Source organism: Sparus aurata, chromosome 1 (assembly GCF_900880675.1).
Source record: "Sparus aurata chromosome 1, fSpaAur1.1, whole genome shotgun sequence".
Classification (NCBI taxonomy): Eukaryota; Metazoa; Chordata; class Actinopteri; order Spariformes; family Sparidae; genus Sparus; species Sparus aurata.
Window position 1 is genome coordinate 31,021,915 of NC_044187.1, and position 17,418 is coordinate 31,039,332.

A 17,418-nucleotide genomic window follows, 5' to 3' on the forward strand; every position below is an offset into this window, starting at 1 on the left:
GTTAAGTGAATACACAGATGCCATTATGAAAAAAAAAAAAAAAGGACTGGCAGCGTCTCTTCTGCCTCCTAAAGTTGTCAGTGTTTTGTTCCTCTTTTATTGGAAGAATTTGAAATGCACTGGCCTTGTCTTCCCTGGGTCAGCCACCGCAGTTTTGGCCAGTATTTGTTGAGATACCTTGCTCTTGACAAAAACTGTTCACATACACCCTCCTGATAGATAAATAAGGACAAACCAACTGGTCAACCAATCATTTTCCAACCCATTTGCCAGAATAAATGTTTTCAATCTACGTCCATGCAAACCACTGATATGTTAAAATGTTAGCATTCTTTATGTTGTTAGGTTCAATTCTATGCTGTGATGAAGTTGGGTTTAGGTTGCCAGCGAAACACCACTGATGCATTCACGTTTGTACCCGTCAGGCTTACGTCCCATATCTACGTTTCCACAATACCTGTCATTTAATGTCCACATTGCATGTTTATGATCATGTTTTGTCTAAAAATACCCGTTTTTGCCACGACAAACTCACCTGGAAAGGTCTACGGTCTCCTTATTATTTCCTGTGGCGTCTTTACAAATGTTGAATGCAGTCTTGATCTCTGGCAGCCTTATTGCCTGTGACTCATCCACTATCCCCTCCACCTCCTGATATATAACTCTATATATATACCTGTAATGTGATATGAGGTGTTTTGTAGAAATGAAATGTATTGTAAGCAGCCTGTGACATGACATGATGTAAACGTATGGTTTGCAGCTAGTTAATGGCAACATTTTATCCGTGGTGACTGGGCTGCACTGTGTGCATCCTGCCACCGGTGGGGAAAAATGTAGATTTCTTTCTGCAAAATTCAAATAATCCAAACAGTTTCTGCCTTTGTTTATGCAGAATTTGCAAAGTCCGTTGGCCATTTCCTTGTACTTAACCATCCTCTGGGCTCAATTCGGACTCCCACTGACTTCGCAATCGAGCGCGGAGCCTCCATGTTTTGAGGTATGACAGTCCTGGCACCCTCTCAGGCCATTAGAGAACATGTGGTTCTCTACTTTGCAGTTATCGAAGATTACAGCTCCTGCTTCCCTTGGCTGCCTTGTTGTTTATTTTCACAGATTTGCACCCCTTATGTCTCCTTTTCAGCTCTTAAAATGTGAAAAAAAAACTGCATTATTTTTGCCACTTCTTGCGAACCAGGTGTAGGACCACCTGGTACTCTACTGCATGCCGCCAGCACCACCACCACCACCACCACCACCACCTGTGATGGTGGTGAAACTGTCAGTGTAAACAAATCCCTTTCTGTCAGACGGACAAACTGACATGAAGCTGAAAAATTCAAGGCACGAGGAACATTTTCCAACTACAGTAAAGCAGAAAATTGTGGTTTCCATGCATGTGCCAACTCTACCCACAGAGTACGAGGCCTCTGGCTCGGGAGCAGCGTGCATTACTCTCATTAAGAGGCTCAGCCAGCTATACAGCTAGTACGAGGCAATTACTGTTTCTTCAAACACAAAATAAACTGCACAGGCGGGAGGGTGATTAAAACTGGTTACACACATCAACACACCCACACCTACCATCCATGGTCCTTAACCAACGCGCACGGTTAAAATGGTACTTCCTATGCACGCACGCACACACACACACACACACACACACATGCAGAGGTCACAAATGCAGCTGAATAATTCAAAATCCCCAGAAATGCCTCAGGAAGAGAGGAGGGAAAGAGTTGACAAAAAAGGCTGCAGACTGGATTTTTTAGAAAGAAAGAGAGACACGGAGAGGGGAGTGGTGGGGGGGGGGACACAGAAAGCATGAGTCAGCAGTCTGCCAGAAAGAGGGAGTTGAGAGACAGAGGAAGGGCTCACAGGATTTAGCTATCACTGGAGCCCTGACAAAAGAATTTCTGGGCTCACTTTACTGTGCGACCGTTTGTGCGTCTGTGTGTGCATGTCTGTGTGTGCCTGCGTGTGTGTGTTTGTCTCATTTCCTCGGCAGGGTGTGTGCGAGGCCATCCAAATCTGAGGAATTTGTGTAAAACCACAGCAAAGCTCTGGCTCCCGTCTCTGTTTTGAAGGAGTTTTGCTCAACAGTTTAGCTCAGAGTATGACAAATACTTTAATCTCGAAGGAGGTAGACGTTTCGGGGGAGTACGCTTATTCATTTTACTTTTGCCGAGATTCAGATGAAAAGGGCTGATAGCACTATCGCGTTTGAGCACCGAGCACTGAGCCACAGCCAGCGGACACGTTAGCCTTGCATGGGAGCAGGGGGAATCCAGCTGGCACTGCTCTCTGTAAGGTAAAAAAAAACCAAAAAAAACAAAACAAACCTGCCTGCAGCTTTCCAGCTCACTGTTTCACATGTTAATCTACACACAAACAGAAATGCAAATGTTTCCATCTGCGGTTCAACGTTACATCATAAAGTCTCCAGGAGGGCAATGCTCCTGGCCGATGGATGTAGATAACTAACCATGGCATTTAACACAAAACCAACACAGTCCTTTGTATATGTCTGTTTGTGTAATAATTAAAGATGCAATATGTAGGAATTGGCCACCTGTTGAATTAATACTGAAAAAAAAGAATATGCATATCACCAGATTGATGCTGCTAACTGTGGCTGTTGTTAACCAGCTAGCTCAGTTAGCCATGTAGCTAGTGGTCCCATTAGCCGAACTGAGTATGTCCAAACTGAAGCCCAAAACAGTGGGTGAGTGTTAGTGCTAACACCAAAAAAGCACAATAGCCTTGGACTGCCGGGGCTTGGAAGTTAGCATGCTCACTTCATTAGATGTCTCCAAAACTGATTTTTGACAATTTTGCAATAAAATGACATATTACACGTTTAAAAAATGTAATAACATATATTCTTTAGTCATGTTAACACTTGAAGAAAGCCAGGCTAGCAGTTTCCTCTGGCTTCTAGACCTTATACTAAGCTAAGCTGACCATTTCATCTAACTCTCAGTGTAAATAAGCAAAGTATCTCTAAAGGAAATTAACCTTAAGAGGAGCACTAGAGAGAATCCTGGCTGGAAACATTCCTAATTGATGTTGATGAAGGTTCTCAGTGATCCACGTCATGGTCAATCTAGGTGCTGTATCGTCTATGACTGGACCTAAGTGATATTATACGTGCACGGCCCAGGACAGGAATGTGATTTATAAAACCCCACAGAACATCCCTGGCACATATCTGCAGAGCATCTGCGATATCTGTGAAGTGAGATGTCTGCACGGAGCCCAAAGGATACTAAAAGACAACACCCACCCCAGTCACAGGGTGGTCACCATGCTGCCATCTGGTAAAAGATACAGAAGTATCACCAGACTAAAGAGCAGCTTCTCTTCTCAGGCCGAGAGACTCAACTCATTCTCCACACTCCCCCACAAACAATGTTTTGACTTGCGACTTATTACTTATTCATCCATTATATAATTTTTGTTTTGTCAGTGGCACAAAGGTACTAAAACGTGCAACGTGTTGTATACATTCTATGTTATAGGATAAAGTGTATTTTCCTTACAAGAGACATGCTGTGTGCATAATGAGTAAAAAAAAAACACACACACTGGATTCACGTTGTGCGTAAAGACCAATAATTTGCTCTCTTTTTAGTTCTGTTCAGGTCTCCACAATCTCCTGAGGGAAATGTCTGGTTCCTCAGCTCCTAAACACTCCTAGCCGTGTGTCTGCTGATGGTGCTAGGCAGGTAGGAGCAGGCTGGTTCGGCGAGCAAAACCAAAACAATGATTACAGCTGCTTAAAATACATCTAAAATGATACAGTATAACACACTACAAGTCTACAGTTGTCCTCTACAAACAGTGCCTCTAATGGTCTCTTGAATGGCTCTATGATGAATTACCATATGAAAATCACAAAATGTACCAGAGTGGATTGGTGAATTTCACCTTATATGCGAATGTCTAATGCCACAACTCCTTTTCTGTTCATCGCCTGGGAGCCCAGAGAATCTTTAAGTGAGCTGCAATATTAAACATTTCCCTCACTGGGGGATTAAATGTCAATCACATTAACACTCGGAGATAAGAAATGAAAGGTCTTTGAGGAATATGAGTGCAGCGTCCTCAGCTCGCACTGGATTCATTTCTCAGTCGTGTGCTCGATGGCAAAAGAGTCAGGGGAGACTCATCCTTCTTTGGAGAAAACTTCCGAGAGGTTTGAAGGAGAAAATAGATGTAGATGTGGAAGTAAGGAACTAAAAGAACACAAAAGAGTTGAGACAGAGAGTGAGAGCTGAGGCTGGGGCTGAGAATGATTCCACCCCCTTTTTTCTTGCATAATCACCCCCAGAGAGATGTTCGGACTGGAAGGACGGAGAGTGAGCCGGGGACAGACTGAGGGAGGAGTCGTCCCGCTGTCTCACTGCAGTCCAACAACAACTTTAAAATGACTGCGTACAGACAGAGTATTTCCAGAGAAAAACTCACATAGCACTCTGCCAGGAATCCCTGGAATCCCAGCTCTCATTAAATACTCAAAAACGATGGCTTTCGAAAAAGGAAATATTCCGTGTCACTGCTATCATAAAGGTAGAAATGGGCATCTCCGCACTTAAATCTATGTCATCACATTTGTGGAGGCTGCCGGCGCAGTGTACAATTCAAGGACAAACATCCAACACAACAACACATGTATCTGCTTAGCCTTCTCTGAGACTAATAGTCCAGTTGTGGAGCCTCGTTGTGCGAGAGATGTTGCCTTTAGCTGTATTGTACTGTGTTGTTTTGTGTGGGCAGTACATGTGTGAAGTGTGTTCAGACACTTTGTTTTCTCTCCAAATGTCCACTCAAAGGTCCTCTCCTCTCCTCTCCTCTCCTCTCTCCTCTCCTCTCACTCTCCTCTCCTCTCCTCTCTCCTCTCCTCTCCTCTCCTCTCTCCTCTCCTCTCACTCTCCTCTCACTCTCCTCTCCTCTCCTCTCGCAGTAAGTTTCCCACAGTAGTTTTGGTCAATAATGCTCTGAGTCATGCAGCGAGAGAGTTGGACTGCAGACAGATGGAAGTAGTTAGGGCCTGTACTACTGTAATGCCACAGTTTAACAGGATTTTTTTTTTTTTTAATTGAGTCCAATCTGTCTATGGCTCTGCCGCCATGCCAGATGCCCCAGTGTGCAGTCTGTGCCTCCAAAATTCCTCCAACTCGCAACTTTGCTGTGAGTCTGTGGGGCTCGCTCACGATTCAGCCGGAGCCACATACTGTGAGTTTACTGTTTTTTTGCAATTTTTTTTTTCTTGGAGCGCTTCCCAGTCCTTTGTTACTCATTCCCCTTGACCATATGAGAGCCCACAAGCACACAGACATAAAATCCAGTGGTGGTACTCAGAGCTTTTACTTATCAAGTTAAAGCTGCAATAACACAATTCAGAAATACTCAGTTACAAATAAAAGTCTCACGTTTAGAATTTACTCACATAAAAAAGTGCAAGAGTGTATCTTCCCCCAACTATTGCATTCACGTCACAACACCACTGATGTTGAAATCATTTGCCCCCTCAAGGTAACATTGTGAACACTAGCTAGCTAATGCTAACATCAGTAACGTCTCCAATGCTAGCTCGCTAACCTTGGGGCAATGCACTATACTGGTCACATACTGTAAATATCAGACATTTAAAAAAAATAAAAGGACAAATTGGAAACTAAGAAGACTGTTGATGCTTACCAAGCATGGATATCACATGATTCAAGTGTCGCTTCACCGTGGTCAGAAGTTGGAACTAGCTGTCAGAACTGTTACACAGGCATAAACAAAACAATAATTTTAGGCCCTGATAGTTTAAATCACAATCATAATAGTGTTATAAAGGAAAAGAGACTGATTCTGCACCTTTCTGCAAGCTCTGTTTATGTGTAATTATCATTTTAAATGTTTCTCCTTATTGATCTTTAAGTACAAGACATAAAATAACTCATTATGCATAAGAATCCATATCAGAATTGTATGCTTATTATCAGATTACAATTATTGGTAACACTTTACAGTAAGGGATGCAACATTTTGAGTATTTACTGGGGAACAAATTAGGAATTAATTAGGAACCAGCTGCTAGTGAATCATTAGTTGGTGAGTAATGCCTAATCCAATTCTATAGAGTGTGCCTGTAATGACTTCTCTAGTCAAACTGAGAATACATAATTACTTATTGTAGCATCACTATGCTAAAATGCTACGAGAGAATACTGACCACCTTCAGATGTACTTCCACACCGGTTTGTTTATAACTGAAGCGTACACATACCATTCAATGTAGTGGAGAATCCCCTACTGGTGTGGTGGACTATTACCTATACATCACAGTGCCTATAGCTGATGAAGGACAGAATGCAGTGAGGAAAGAATGAAGAACAAAGAGGAAAAGGAGACTTGTTAACTAATGAACAAGTTTATGATTCAGTCCTCAGCAGCCCCGCAGTATGATGGACCACTTTGGTTGAAGGGACACAAAAAAGGGAAGTAATCGTAAGCTAATGATGAAGCAGTGAGGGACTACTTAATAACTACTCAGTTGCGGTGCACAAAAACTGTAACTTAAGTTTGAGTATATATTTAAATAAGTTACTCATTAACTAGTGGTTATTGAGCAATTGCCTCCTTATTTGATCCTCATTTGTTGCCAAGTAACCACTCCACATTTTGTGACCCTTGTTATGCATTTTTCGTGTAAGCCTCATTTTAATGCTGTAGCTGTTAAAGGTGGGGCGTATGTTAATTACTTTGTATACTTCTAGGTAGCTGAATTATAATAACTATTTATATGTTGATTATGTTTTATATCAATCTTATAATTTAAAGTAACTAGTAACTCATTTTGTCAATTAAATCTAATCATGGAATTACACAAGGAAAGAGCCTCAAAATTAAAAAAAGATTTGTAGTCACTTTCCATCTCTGCCAAAATCCGGAGGGTTGGCTTTATTATAAGACTTAAAACAGGTGAATATTTATTCTTCTGATTGCAGACACTTCTGTCAGGTAATTTGAGTGACACATAAAATCTGTGTGTGTGTGTGTGTGTGTGTGTGTGTGTGTGTGTGGTGTCTCTGTGTGTGTGTGTGTGTGTGTGTGTGTGTGTGTGTGTGTGTGTGCGTGTCTGTGTGTGTGTGTGTGTGTCTGTGTGTGTATGCATATTTGTTTGCAAACAGCAGACAGATGATGCTGATTAGCATCCATCGAGGAGCTCTTGATTGCACTCAGAATGTCATCAGGTTCTGAGGTCACAGATGACTCCCAGTTTGACATTATATAGGGCAGCATAATTGCGCCCCGTTACAAATGTCTCTCAGTCTTTATCGCTTACTCTCTCTGAATGGCAAACAGCATCATGAGAACATGTGACTGAGCAGAAGGTCCATTATTCCCTATGGATGTCTTTCCTGGAGGTCTAAGGTCCGTGGACCTAACCCTCTTCCCAGCCAGCGGGGGCTCAAAGCACGGGCGGCTGCTCTCAGTATTACTGGGATGAAAAAAAAGGATGGCAGAGAAGTGTAGAGAAGTAGAGCAGATGAGAACTGGATATGAGAAGCAAGAAAAAAGACAGTTTGAGTTGAAGACAGCTTTAGTATTGGTGCTTGTGAAGCAGACATGGTTTGAAATCTCAATTATGTTTTCTCTTTCACTGAATGCTGACTAAATGTATTCCAATCAAAGTTTGATTTTTGAAAAAACATGTATAACAGACATATAACCACCTGGCAACGTACTCAAATTGCCTCTGTGATAGTTCCTGTTATGATAATTAATTAATTTTGATCTTTACAACACACCTGTAAGGTTTCCAGACAGCTGTTTGCAGGATTGGGACTTTTTAGTGCTGACAAAAAAAAGCTGTCCACATACAGACAGACAAGATAAAAACAATAACAGCTAGAGTGAACGGAAACGACTTGCTCAGACTGCATCCATTTTTGAACCCGGCATTTTGTCATTTTGATCTCAGCTACCCCTCTTTAAAGTTCCGTGACTGCATCTTGCACGGTTGTGACTCTACTGCAACAAAATCTGACGGGCAGACATAGACCTGGTCAAATACTAAAACCAATCATATCATATTTCCAAACTACAATATGTGTCTCCTGGAAGGCATTTTATCATGGTGTCACACACACGCGCGCACACACGTGGCTGTTAAAACTGCTGAAGTGATTTAAATGAAAAGTAGAAAATCCTCACATTTGTAAAGCTGGGTTAGGCTTTTTGCATGAGAAATGGCTTAAAAGACCATCTTAATAGCTGCCAATTGATTTTCCTAATTAGAAACGATCGCTCAACTAATTGTTTCAGCTGTGCCGGTCCTGCAGAGTAGTCGAATTAAAAGGCATACATCACATTTCATAAGCTTGTTTTGCATAGGCTACGGCAATGTCAGTTTGTCAGGAAACCAGTAACTAACGCTGTCAAGACGAATGTGAATGACTGCAGTGAGAAGCGGCAGACTCCCCTCTGAGATGAGGCGAAGAAGAAGAAGAACAAAGTGGCATGAAAAGAACCGACTCGAGTAAAGTGCCGGAGAGGCCTCGCCGACTGAGGGGAGCGTCTGAGCGGAGAGGATTCTGCAGAGAGAGCTGAACCCTCTGAACGTGCACTGTACACTAACACTAACACTTAGCTGAATCAACAAGACGAAACACCGCATTAGGAAGGTGTCTAAATGTCAATGACAGAACACAAGTAGTCTTCAGAAGAGTCAGTTAACTCACATCCTAATCTCCAGTGACATCTGGACATCACCTGTAACCTTAAACGGTTTAGATGCGAGGTTATTATCAGGTCTCTTCTAAAAAAAGAGTAATTCCACGGTCTTCCTAGATGTGTTACTTGTTTTTGCCAGAGAGTGATCAGCACATCTGGTGGTAACAGTATATTTATGATCACGTGTCCACTAAACAACACCTGGGTCTGCGCGATAGAGAAAAACATTTAGCGGAGGACCCTCCGCTTTGTTGATCACATAAAAAGTCTCGTAATTAATAACACGTTGGGTGTGTTTACAGTGACAGAGACAGGGTTTACAAAAACAAGATTTTGTCCAGGGGAATGGGGGCCATGGGACAGCTGTTGGGAGACACTCTGCTTGGGAAACATAACATCCACAAGAGCCCTTCATGTGGTTTGAGCTGCTTAACAGGGCCCTCCACTTTCACTTTGACATCAAAAACCTGAGCTACAAGTAGACTGCTGCTCCAGCTACGCTTCACATACACAGCAGTCTGAGCATCCACTGCCACGTCAGGAGCTAAATGCTGAACCCAACGCGCCATCTACAGGTCTGTTTAAGGATCACGAGTGTTCAATTTAAACTCCGTCAGGCCTGCAGATGGCGATGCGTTCATTGGGTTTGAACTATGAAGGCCTTGTGGGAAGAGTACGCAGCATATTTTATATACTGCACTGTAAGTGATGCATTGAATGCAGACAAATGTGTAATGTCTGACTTGTCTGAGTTGTCTTGATTGGGTGTGTGTTCAGTTCGATATGGTTTTAATGTGAAGTCTCGCCTGTGTGAGGACAAACAGCCGTGTCCTCGCTCTGTCCCCGCTCAAGTAGTCTGCCGCTCTGCTATGACAGCATGTCTTGGCGAGACTTGAAAACAGCACACACACACACACACACACACACACACACACACACACACACACACACACTCAAACAACTGGGTCAGCGACACACACACACACACTCCAGACTCAAAGAAGCACATGTTAGAGGACGACTCCTGCTGGGTGATATGCTGGTAATTTGTCCCTTGTTATTCTTTTTCAGAACCGTTTTCCTTCCCTCTTGGTCTCTTTCCCTTTTCTTTTCATTTTTTCCCCATCGTCCTTCTGTTTCTGTCTCTCACTGCGTCGCAGCCAATAGCAACATGGCACAGTCTCCATTCAAATAAGCAGGGAGGATCGTCTGTCTGGGTCAAGTTTATGACCTGTGCACACACATCAGGTGGGGTCGTTTTTTAAGGCAATGCCCTCGTGGGAAACGCCTGTAGAAATCTGTGTCTGTGTCTGTGTGTTTTCTCACATGAACTATGCATTATTGTATTTTATTTTACTTAGACCCAAACGTGGCCCATCTGAGTATTTGCAATTCGTTTTATTCCGGATTCTCTGAAGACCAACAAAGCAGCCCGGGGAGGATTTTCTGTCCTTAACTTCGTGGTTCAGATAATGTTACGCATGACAATTTCCATTTCCATAACAGGAGAGGATAAAAGTGTTTTTTTTCCAGTAAGAGGACTTCACTCGGTGTGTGAGTGTGTGTGTGTGTGTGTGTGTGTGTGAGCGTGTGTGTGTCGTGGTGTCGGCTTAGGTTTGTTTAAACTGAGAGAACGTCTTTCCGTGGCAGAGAGGAGGGAAGAGGGACAAGAAGACATAAACAGAGTGGAACCTTGCTGCCTGCGCAGATGGACGACAGCTGCTGGCCCGAGGAAATAAATGCCAGTACAGCTCCTTGTTTGGAAGCTTTTATTCTGAAACGATTTCACCTTACATACATCAGACAGTGCAATACATCCCTCTGCAGTATTTCGAGTTTTGCAGTAAACTGCGGTATTCGTCAAACACACCCAAATATTCTGCTCAGCAAAATCCATCAAAACAAAATATACATCATCAGACGGTAAACACTGTTTTTCTTTCTCGCTCGCTTTACCAGAAATCAGAGCTGAAAACACTTCACATCAGTTCAAATTTCCATGTATGGCTTGTTCATAATTCCCTTGCAGTGTGTTGTCCGTGGCCAAATGGGACTTTTAATGCCAGCCTTGTTCACACTCGAAACAAATTAAATGTGCCGCTCCTCAGTGTAGAATGACTTGAGGGTGGATGCTGAACAGCAGGTCATCGTTGCCTCGACGAACCTCGAGCAGGAGAGGCCCGTCCCGCTGCAGCACCGCGTGGATGTCTTCAGTGGTCCTGACCGGTCGTCCATTCAGTTTGACTATAACGTCACCTTCCATAATCCCTCCACTAAAACACAAGGAAACTGTAGTCGCTTTCTGATGCAATGTAGTGTCACGAGTCATCGTTTATGGACAAGAAATCATATACCAGCCATCATTAATGGTGTAATATGTGAGACGTCCAGCTGTGACAACATTCAAAAGATTAAATTATCAGAAGAACGTGACGAAACAACAATTCTGACTTTATTGTGTTGCAAAGATATCAACGGAAGATAGCATACCAACAAGCAAGCCCTGACCCGTCCCCGTTTTGAAGCTGTACACTCCTACCCTTCAAACTCCCAGTCTGGACTGCTAGCTGCAGGGCTAACTGAGCTAACTAGCGTATGACAGCTACAGTTAGCTGCAGTTAGCGGTTACTCTAGCCATATGCTGCCCCCATTTGTTTTGAGCTTGACAGGTGCTCAATTCTTATATATTGCACCTTTAATAGATGGTAAATATATAGTTAATTAAACATTAGTTAATTGTTATTTGACTGTTAACAAATGATGAAATGCTTTATAAATCATTCATTAAACAGTTGTACAGGTTTATAAACATCAGCTGCAACTATATAATGGCTATTCGATTAGCGTTTATAGCTGAACTACACAGTATTCATTAATCATTTATAAAGTTGCAACTTTACAATAAACAATAGCTTAACAGCATTTTACTGTTTGTTAGCAGTGTAATAACTATTAACTAAAGATTAATGAACTATACATGTCCTATTTATTTAATGATGGTGATTATAAAGTTGCAACTTTACAATAAACAATAGCTTAACAGCATTTTACTGTTTGTTAGCAGTGTAATAACTATTAACTAAAGATTAATGAACTATACATGTCCCATTTATTTAATGATGGTTATTATAAAGTACCACCGTAATCATTTATTGAACATTAATAAGCATTCATTAAAAATCAACCCAATAATGAATAAATAATAGTAACAACAGTAATAATTGAACAGCTACTTTGATGAATGGCGGTCTCGTTCCTTGCGAGTGCCTTCAGCGCCGTGTGTGTGTGTGTGTGTGTGTGCTTGGGTTTTAGCATGCGTGTGTGAACATACTTTTGTGCTGGAGTGTCAGGTATGACCTGCTGCACCAGAACCCCACCGCTGACCTCAGGAAAGTCTTGATGCTGACGTCTCAACTCAGCTACTAGACTGAGACACACAAAAACATCGACACGAGCAGTGTTTACTCCAGTATTAATAATGACACCAGTGACATTTAATTCTTCAACTCGAGTTTCACTGAATGAAACAGGTCCATCACCGTTAAAAAAAAGGCCAAAATATACTTTTTTTTCAAAGCTGGTATGTGTTTGTGGATGTTACAACTCACCTTTCGGTTATAGTAAGCATCCTGATGCCTAAAAGACGTCTCTTGACTTCTGACAACTCTGAAAACAACAGAAAAGTATGAAGTGGAGGGAGCTACCTGGCACAGCCCCTCACACATGTACACAGTCACTGAAATCCTTTTCTCCAACCTGCATCCGACTGGGGTTCCTCTGTGAGTCGTCTCTGCTGTCTTGTCTTTTCTGTCAAAAAAAGGCAACAACCAAAAAGTGGGGTGGGATTCACTTAGAAATAACCACTTCATGCACAGTATTTCTGCAGCTATTAGGATCCCAAGCTACACACGCTGGATCTAGTTGCTGTTTATTTCTACCTATGGTGCTGCTGCAGCTTTGACCTCTCTGACCTTTGCTGTGTTTGCTCTGTGACTCGTTGAGGAAGCGGCTGATCCTGTCCGAGGGAATAGCGAAGGAGATCCCTGCTGTCACTTTCAGAGTGTTGATGCCTATCACCTCGCCGTCCTGGCAGAGATACACACGTGTACAAATACGCGGAGCACACGGTCAATGCGACGGACGACTGCATCTCAAGCACTGTAAAGATGTTGGTCGTACATTTAGGCCAAAATTTCAGTAAAAGCTGAGACACACATATATGCCGTTGTTTTTTTGTTTTTTTATCTAATCACTCTTTTAGATTAATTACAGTTTGATGTGATTAACAATTTAACAACCAATGAGTCAAATCAAGTCATTTACTACTACTAGCAACAATGAATAAATAGTAAATTGTCAGTTATGATCTTTTTTTAGACCCTCAGAAGCATTTTGATTCATTTCAAGCCCTGAACTCAATCCCCAGGTTCAGAAAGCCCATGTGTATGTTCTTGATATGCAGGTCCGGGGTTTCCAATAGTTAAGACTGATTTATTTCAACTGATCTGTGTTTTATTGAACAACAATATACATAAATAATGCTACATTTGATATATATCACTCTAAGATTTGAATAATAATAACATTTGTAGCCTCCCCCGTGTTTACACTATCAGCTTCTCAGATTTTTATTCAATTCACTGGATCGAGAGAAATTGGAGGCCTGAAATGTGGTCCCAGGATCACGTCTGGACATTCCGTTATGTGTGAACAGTCTGGCTGAAAAATCCTTCACAGTCATATTCACAGTCATGGAACTCATTATCACCACTCTACTCACCAAGTTAACGAGAGGCCCTCCAGAGTTCCCGTACTTCTCATAGGAAACATGAAGTATGGGACAGAGAGACAATTACATCATGACTTTGACACCCGTACAAAAGAAATGATCAGGCTGTGAGTAGGCCAATAACAGTGTGTATATGTAAGCGTGTGTGTGTCTGTGTGTGTGTGTGTGTCTCACATTAATGATAGCGTCAGTCTGGATGTAGTCCATGTCTGAGTCCTTGATGCCCAGCTCCTTGCCGTCTCTCTGAGCCGTGCTGACGATGCCAGTGGTGACGGTGTTCTGCAGGGCGAAGGGGCTGCCAATGGCGACCACAAACTCCCCTGGTCTCAGATCAGCTGAACGGCCCAGAGGCAGCACGGGAAGCTTCTTCTGCTCAAGCATGCGCACGGATAGATGTGTCAGATAGCGACAAGAGAGACGGACAGAGAGAAAGCGAGAGAGAGAGAAAGGAAGAGAAGTTGAATGCTTACAAAACTCTTGAACTATTTGAGGTATGGGTGTGAGAATACACACAGCAGCGCTGCGTCTCTGAGTCACAGAGCTGCTGTTTATGAAAGTGTTCCTGCTAGCCTCATGAATGTCTAGAGGGAGGCTGTCAGAGCTTGGCACACAGACGTGTCGGGATGTGGCTCGAGTGTTTTTTGTATTAGGGTCAGGGATGTAGAAAATGTCTGGAAAACTATCTTTTACTTCACTTTGGACCGGAAAAAGTGGATAAAGAGGGTCATCGTGATCTTGACTGGATGTAAAAAAAAGCTCCTGTGTCCGCCGTGGACGCGCTCACCTGAGGATTGACCTTGATTGTGGCGATGTCGGCCTTCCTGTCTACATCCCTGACCGAGGCCTCGTATGCGTCGCCGTCGTGGAGTTGCACACGCAGCTGGGGCCTCCCCGTCGAGGTGGCGGTCGGGGTCACCACGTGAGCGTTTGTCACGATCACACCTGCGTGGGTGACGATAAAACCGGAGCCGCTGGAGAGGCGCAGGTGGCGACCAAACAGAGGATGTCTGGACACCGAGGGCGGGCAGGAAGAGGACAGACATATTTGAATCCGGTTTCGCGTTTTAAAGGCAGTTTGGCACAGCCTGGCAGGAAGAGTTTTGAATTTGGAGTCTTCATTACCCAGAAGGCCACAGCTTGTGAATTCTTAAAGTTCACAATGCTTTTATGAACCCGAACAATGCCATGAGAATAACTTAAACCAACCCTCCCCACGTTAAAATGTTCTTTAAAAAAGTCGATAAAAAAAGATATAAGACAAATTGTAAATGATAAAACATAAATGCTATGTGATAGACACACACAAACACACACACACACACCTTATAAACAGTTCAATGTGGACAACAGCAGGTGCTATTTTCTCGACCACATCGGCGATGAAGTTGAACTTGTAGCGAAGGCTGCCTGATTGGGCCAATGAGGGATCTGTACTGACATGAAGAGCACGCTGCGTTAACATAAATACCCATCACCACCACCACCACCTCCACACACACACACACACACACACACAATATAAACCCCTCAACCGCAACTTTCACAAGCATGACTGTAGTTGTATTCTTTATATCCTGGTACTGAAGACACTCAGTCTGTTTTACACTCAGTATCAGGAGAAAGAGCCACATTCAGGATGAACCTCCGCCGCTGTTAAAGTTAGCCATTTATTCTGCAGTAATGCCAAATAAGATGCTTAATGCTGAAGCAGTTTAAAAAGAAACAGTTCCAGATTAGGGCTGATTCATTTCATTTCATTTGTCAATGAATCTGTTGGGTATTATTGTTGATGAATGGATCATAAAATACCAGAAAATCGAAAGTGACCTTCGCAGTGACGTCTACCAATTCCCTTTTTCCAAACTCCTGAAAATGTTCATCTCACAGCAGTTTAACACAGAGAAAGGCAACAAATCCTGACACTGAAGCTCATATCAGAGAGTAGTTGGTACTCTTCAAGCTCAGTCGGTTCATTCAAATAGATGCTGATTGATTTTCTTACAATGACTAATCGATTAATGAGCTAATTGTTGCAGATCTATTCCAGATATTGTTTAAGCCCCAATAAAATGAACTACTGAACAAACATCCAGAGCAGCAAAATTCAAAAAAAGAAATCGCTTACTGTTTTGAAATTAGATTAATCATTGTTCATATTTTTTCGGCAAAAAATTTCAGTTCTAAACGATTCATCGATTAATCGATAATGAATATAATGTAAGTTGCAGCCCTACATAGACCTCAGAGCAACTCAATTCATTCAAGATTCCCAAAAAACCCTGCTGCTGTTCAGAGATCTGAGGAGATGAAAGATATCAAGTGCAAAACAAGTATGACACTGCAGTATTAGCACATAGAACATGTGTAATACTGCACAACAACAAAAAAAACACATTTATAGTCAGTTCAGGTAGTTTTGTGAAGTTGTGTGATGTTTTATCCAAAGCCCAGAGAGCTAACCCACAGCAGCCCTACCTGCGCCTGAAGGTGAACACGCTCCTTTGTGCGCCTGGCTGACTGCAGCTCTCCCCTTCTGCTCGGCCTTCCGGCTGGCTGCTCTCATCTTGCACACGTTACCGTACGTTTTCCCGTCGCTTCCACACACTTCATGCTCCATCTTGCACCGGCAGACCCCCTTGGAGCCTCGCCGCCTCCCCGCGGCGAGCAGCTTGCACTCCAGGCCGTCCCCGCAGGGCAGGTCGTTCTTGCGGCCGCAGGGGTCTCCCTCCCGCGGCGAACACGCCAGGCAGCAGTTACATCTGTCCGGGACGTACCCGCCGGGACAGCTGGGGCTCGGACACGAGCTCACGTCGCACCGGGAGGCGCACTTGTCGGAGCGCACAGCACCGGTCAGGTCGTGCGTAAAGAGAATCGCGGCTGTGAGTAAAAGGAACTGCATCGTGCTCTGAAAACAGATTTATTCCTTATTTCGTCATTTTAAACGTTCACCTCCAAGCACCCAGTTGTCTCTCTGTGTTCAGACTCGGAAGAAATAAAAGTGTTCACACCCTCCACAGGCCTGTTAAAGTGACTGGCACTGTGACGCTCGTGTTTTAAGCTCTCTGTAGATTAAACTCCGGACACTGCCAAGTCATCGCCTCCCGCATATTTTGACAGCCCGGTGACTGTACATTAGTTTTTGGGAAACAAGTGAAGAGGCGCAGTGGAGCTCGGGAGCCGCTCATGGTGCCCAATGAAAGAGCACCATCTAGTGGCCACAGACGCACATTACAACCAAGCCTCGCAGTGGTGAGTTCAAGGGCCTGTTCCTCCTCCAGTCCTCTGCAGTTTAGTAGACTAAAACTGCCCCACTTTGACCTAAAGTCAGATTTATTAGATTATTTTAGTCGAATTAGTGAATGACGTGTTCAATCATGGCCATACAACGAAGAAGAGTACACAAAACGTGTCAACTGTTTACACGTGTTATTCATTAACACAATCCATATTTTTAAAATAAGAATCTGATGTTTGTATTAAATTCAATGTTAACTTTATTGTGTGTGTATTGGCTGTTGCTCAGGGGTAGAGCCAGTGTCTTGTTATCGGAAGGTTGCTGGTTTGATTCCCCTGGTCTGCATGTCAAAGTGTCCTTGGGCAAGACACTGAGCCCCGTAACTGCTCCTGATGTGCTGGTCGGCACCTCGCGTGGCCGCCACTGCCATCAGTGTATGAATGTACGTCCCTTTGGACAAAAGTGTCTGCCAAGTGTAAATGTATTTCCAACACATTGTTCTCAGATGAATCAGTGGTTCATGAACAGGCTTTGTGTTTGATGTATGCAGCAGGAAATTCTAACACCAAAATAACAAAAATAAACTCTCACTCTTTCACACTGTAGCAGGTTACAGGTTCACTACAAGTTGGGAATGTTCAGATGAAGTGCACACACACACACA

General features: G+C 43.1%; 1 protein-coding gene across 2 annotated transcripts; it reads right to left on the reverse strand.

Annotated features, from left to right (window-relative positions):
- Positions 1-10,485: 10,485 nt before the first annotated feature.
- Positions 10,486-16,641, reverse strand: LOC115578889 (serine protease HTRA3-like). Of its 2 annotated transcripts, none has more exons than XM_030412198.1 (10): positions 15,995-16,641; positions 14,842-14,947; positions 14,304-14,526; positions 13,694-13,888; positions 13,511-13,543; positions 12,702-12,816; positions 12,487-12,537; positions 12,339-12,396; positions 12,062-12,157; positions 10,486-11,003 (listed from the first exon to the last, which is right to left on the reverse strand). In XM_030412198.1, exons 1-10 carry the CDS (start codon positions 16,416-16,418, stop codon positions 10,835-10,837), a joined length of 1,470 nt encoding a protein of 489 aa, XP_030268058.1. In that variant the 5' UTR covers positions 16,419-16,641; the 3' UTR covers positions 10,486-10,834. The 2 variants fall into 2 exon arrangements, 1 of the variants encoding a protein (XP_030268058.1); XR_003983556.1 differs by having other exon boundaries at positions 10,865-11,003; positions 12,487-12,532.
- Between the last annotated feature and the right edge of the window lie 777 nt (positions 16,642-17,418).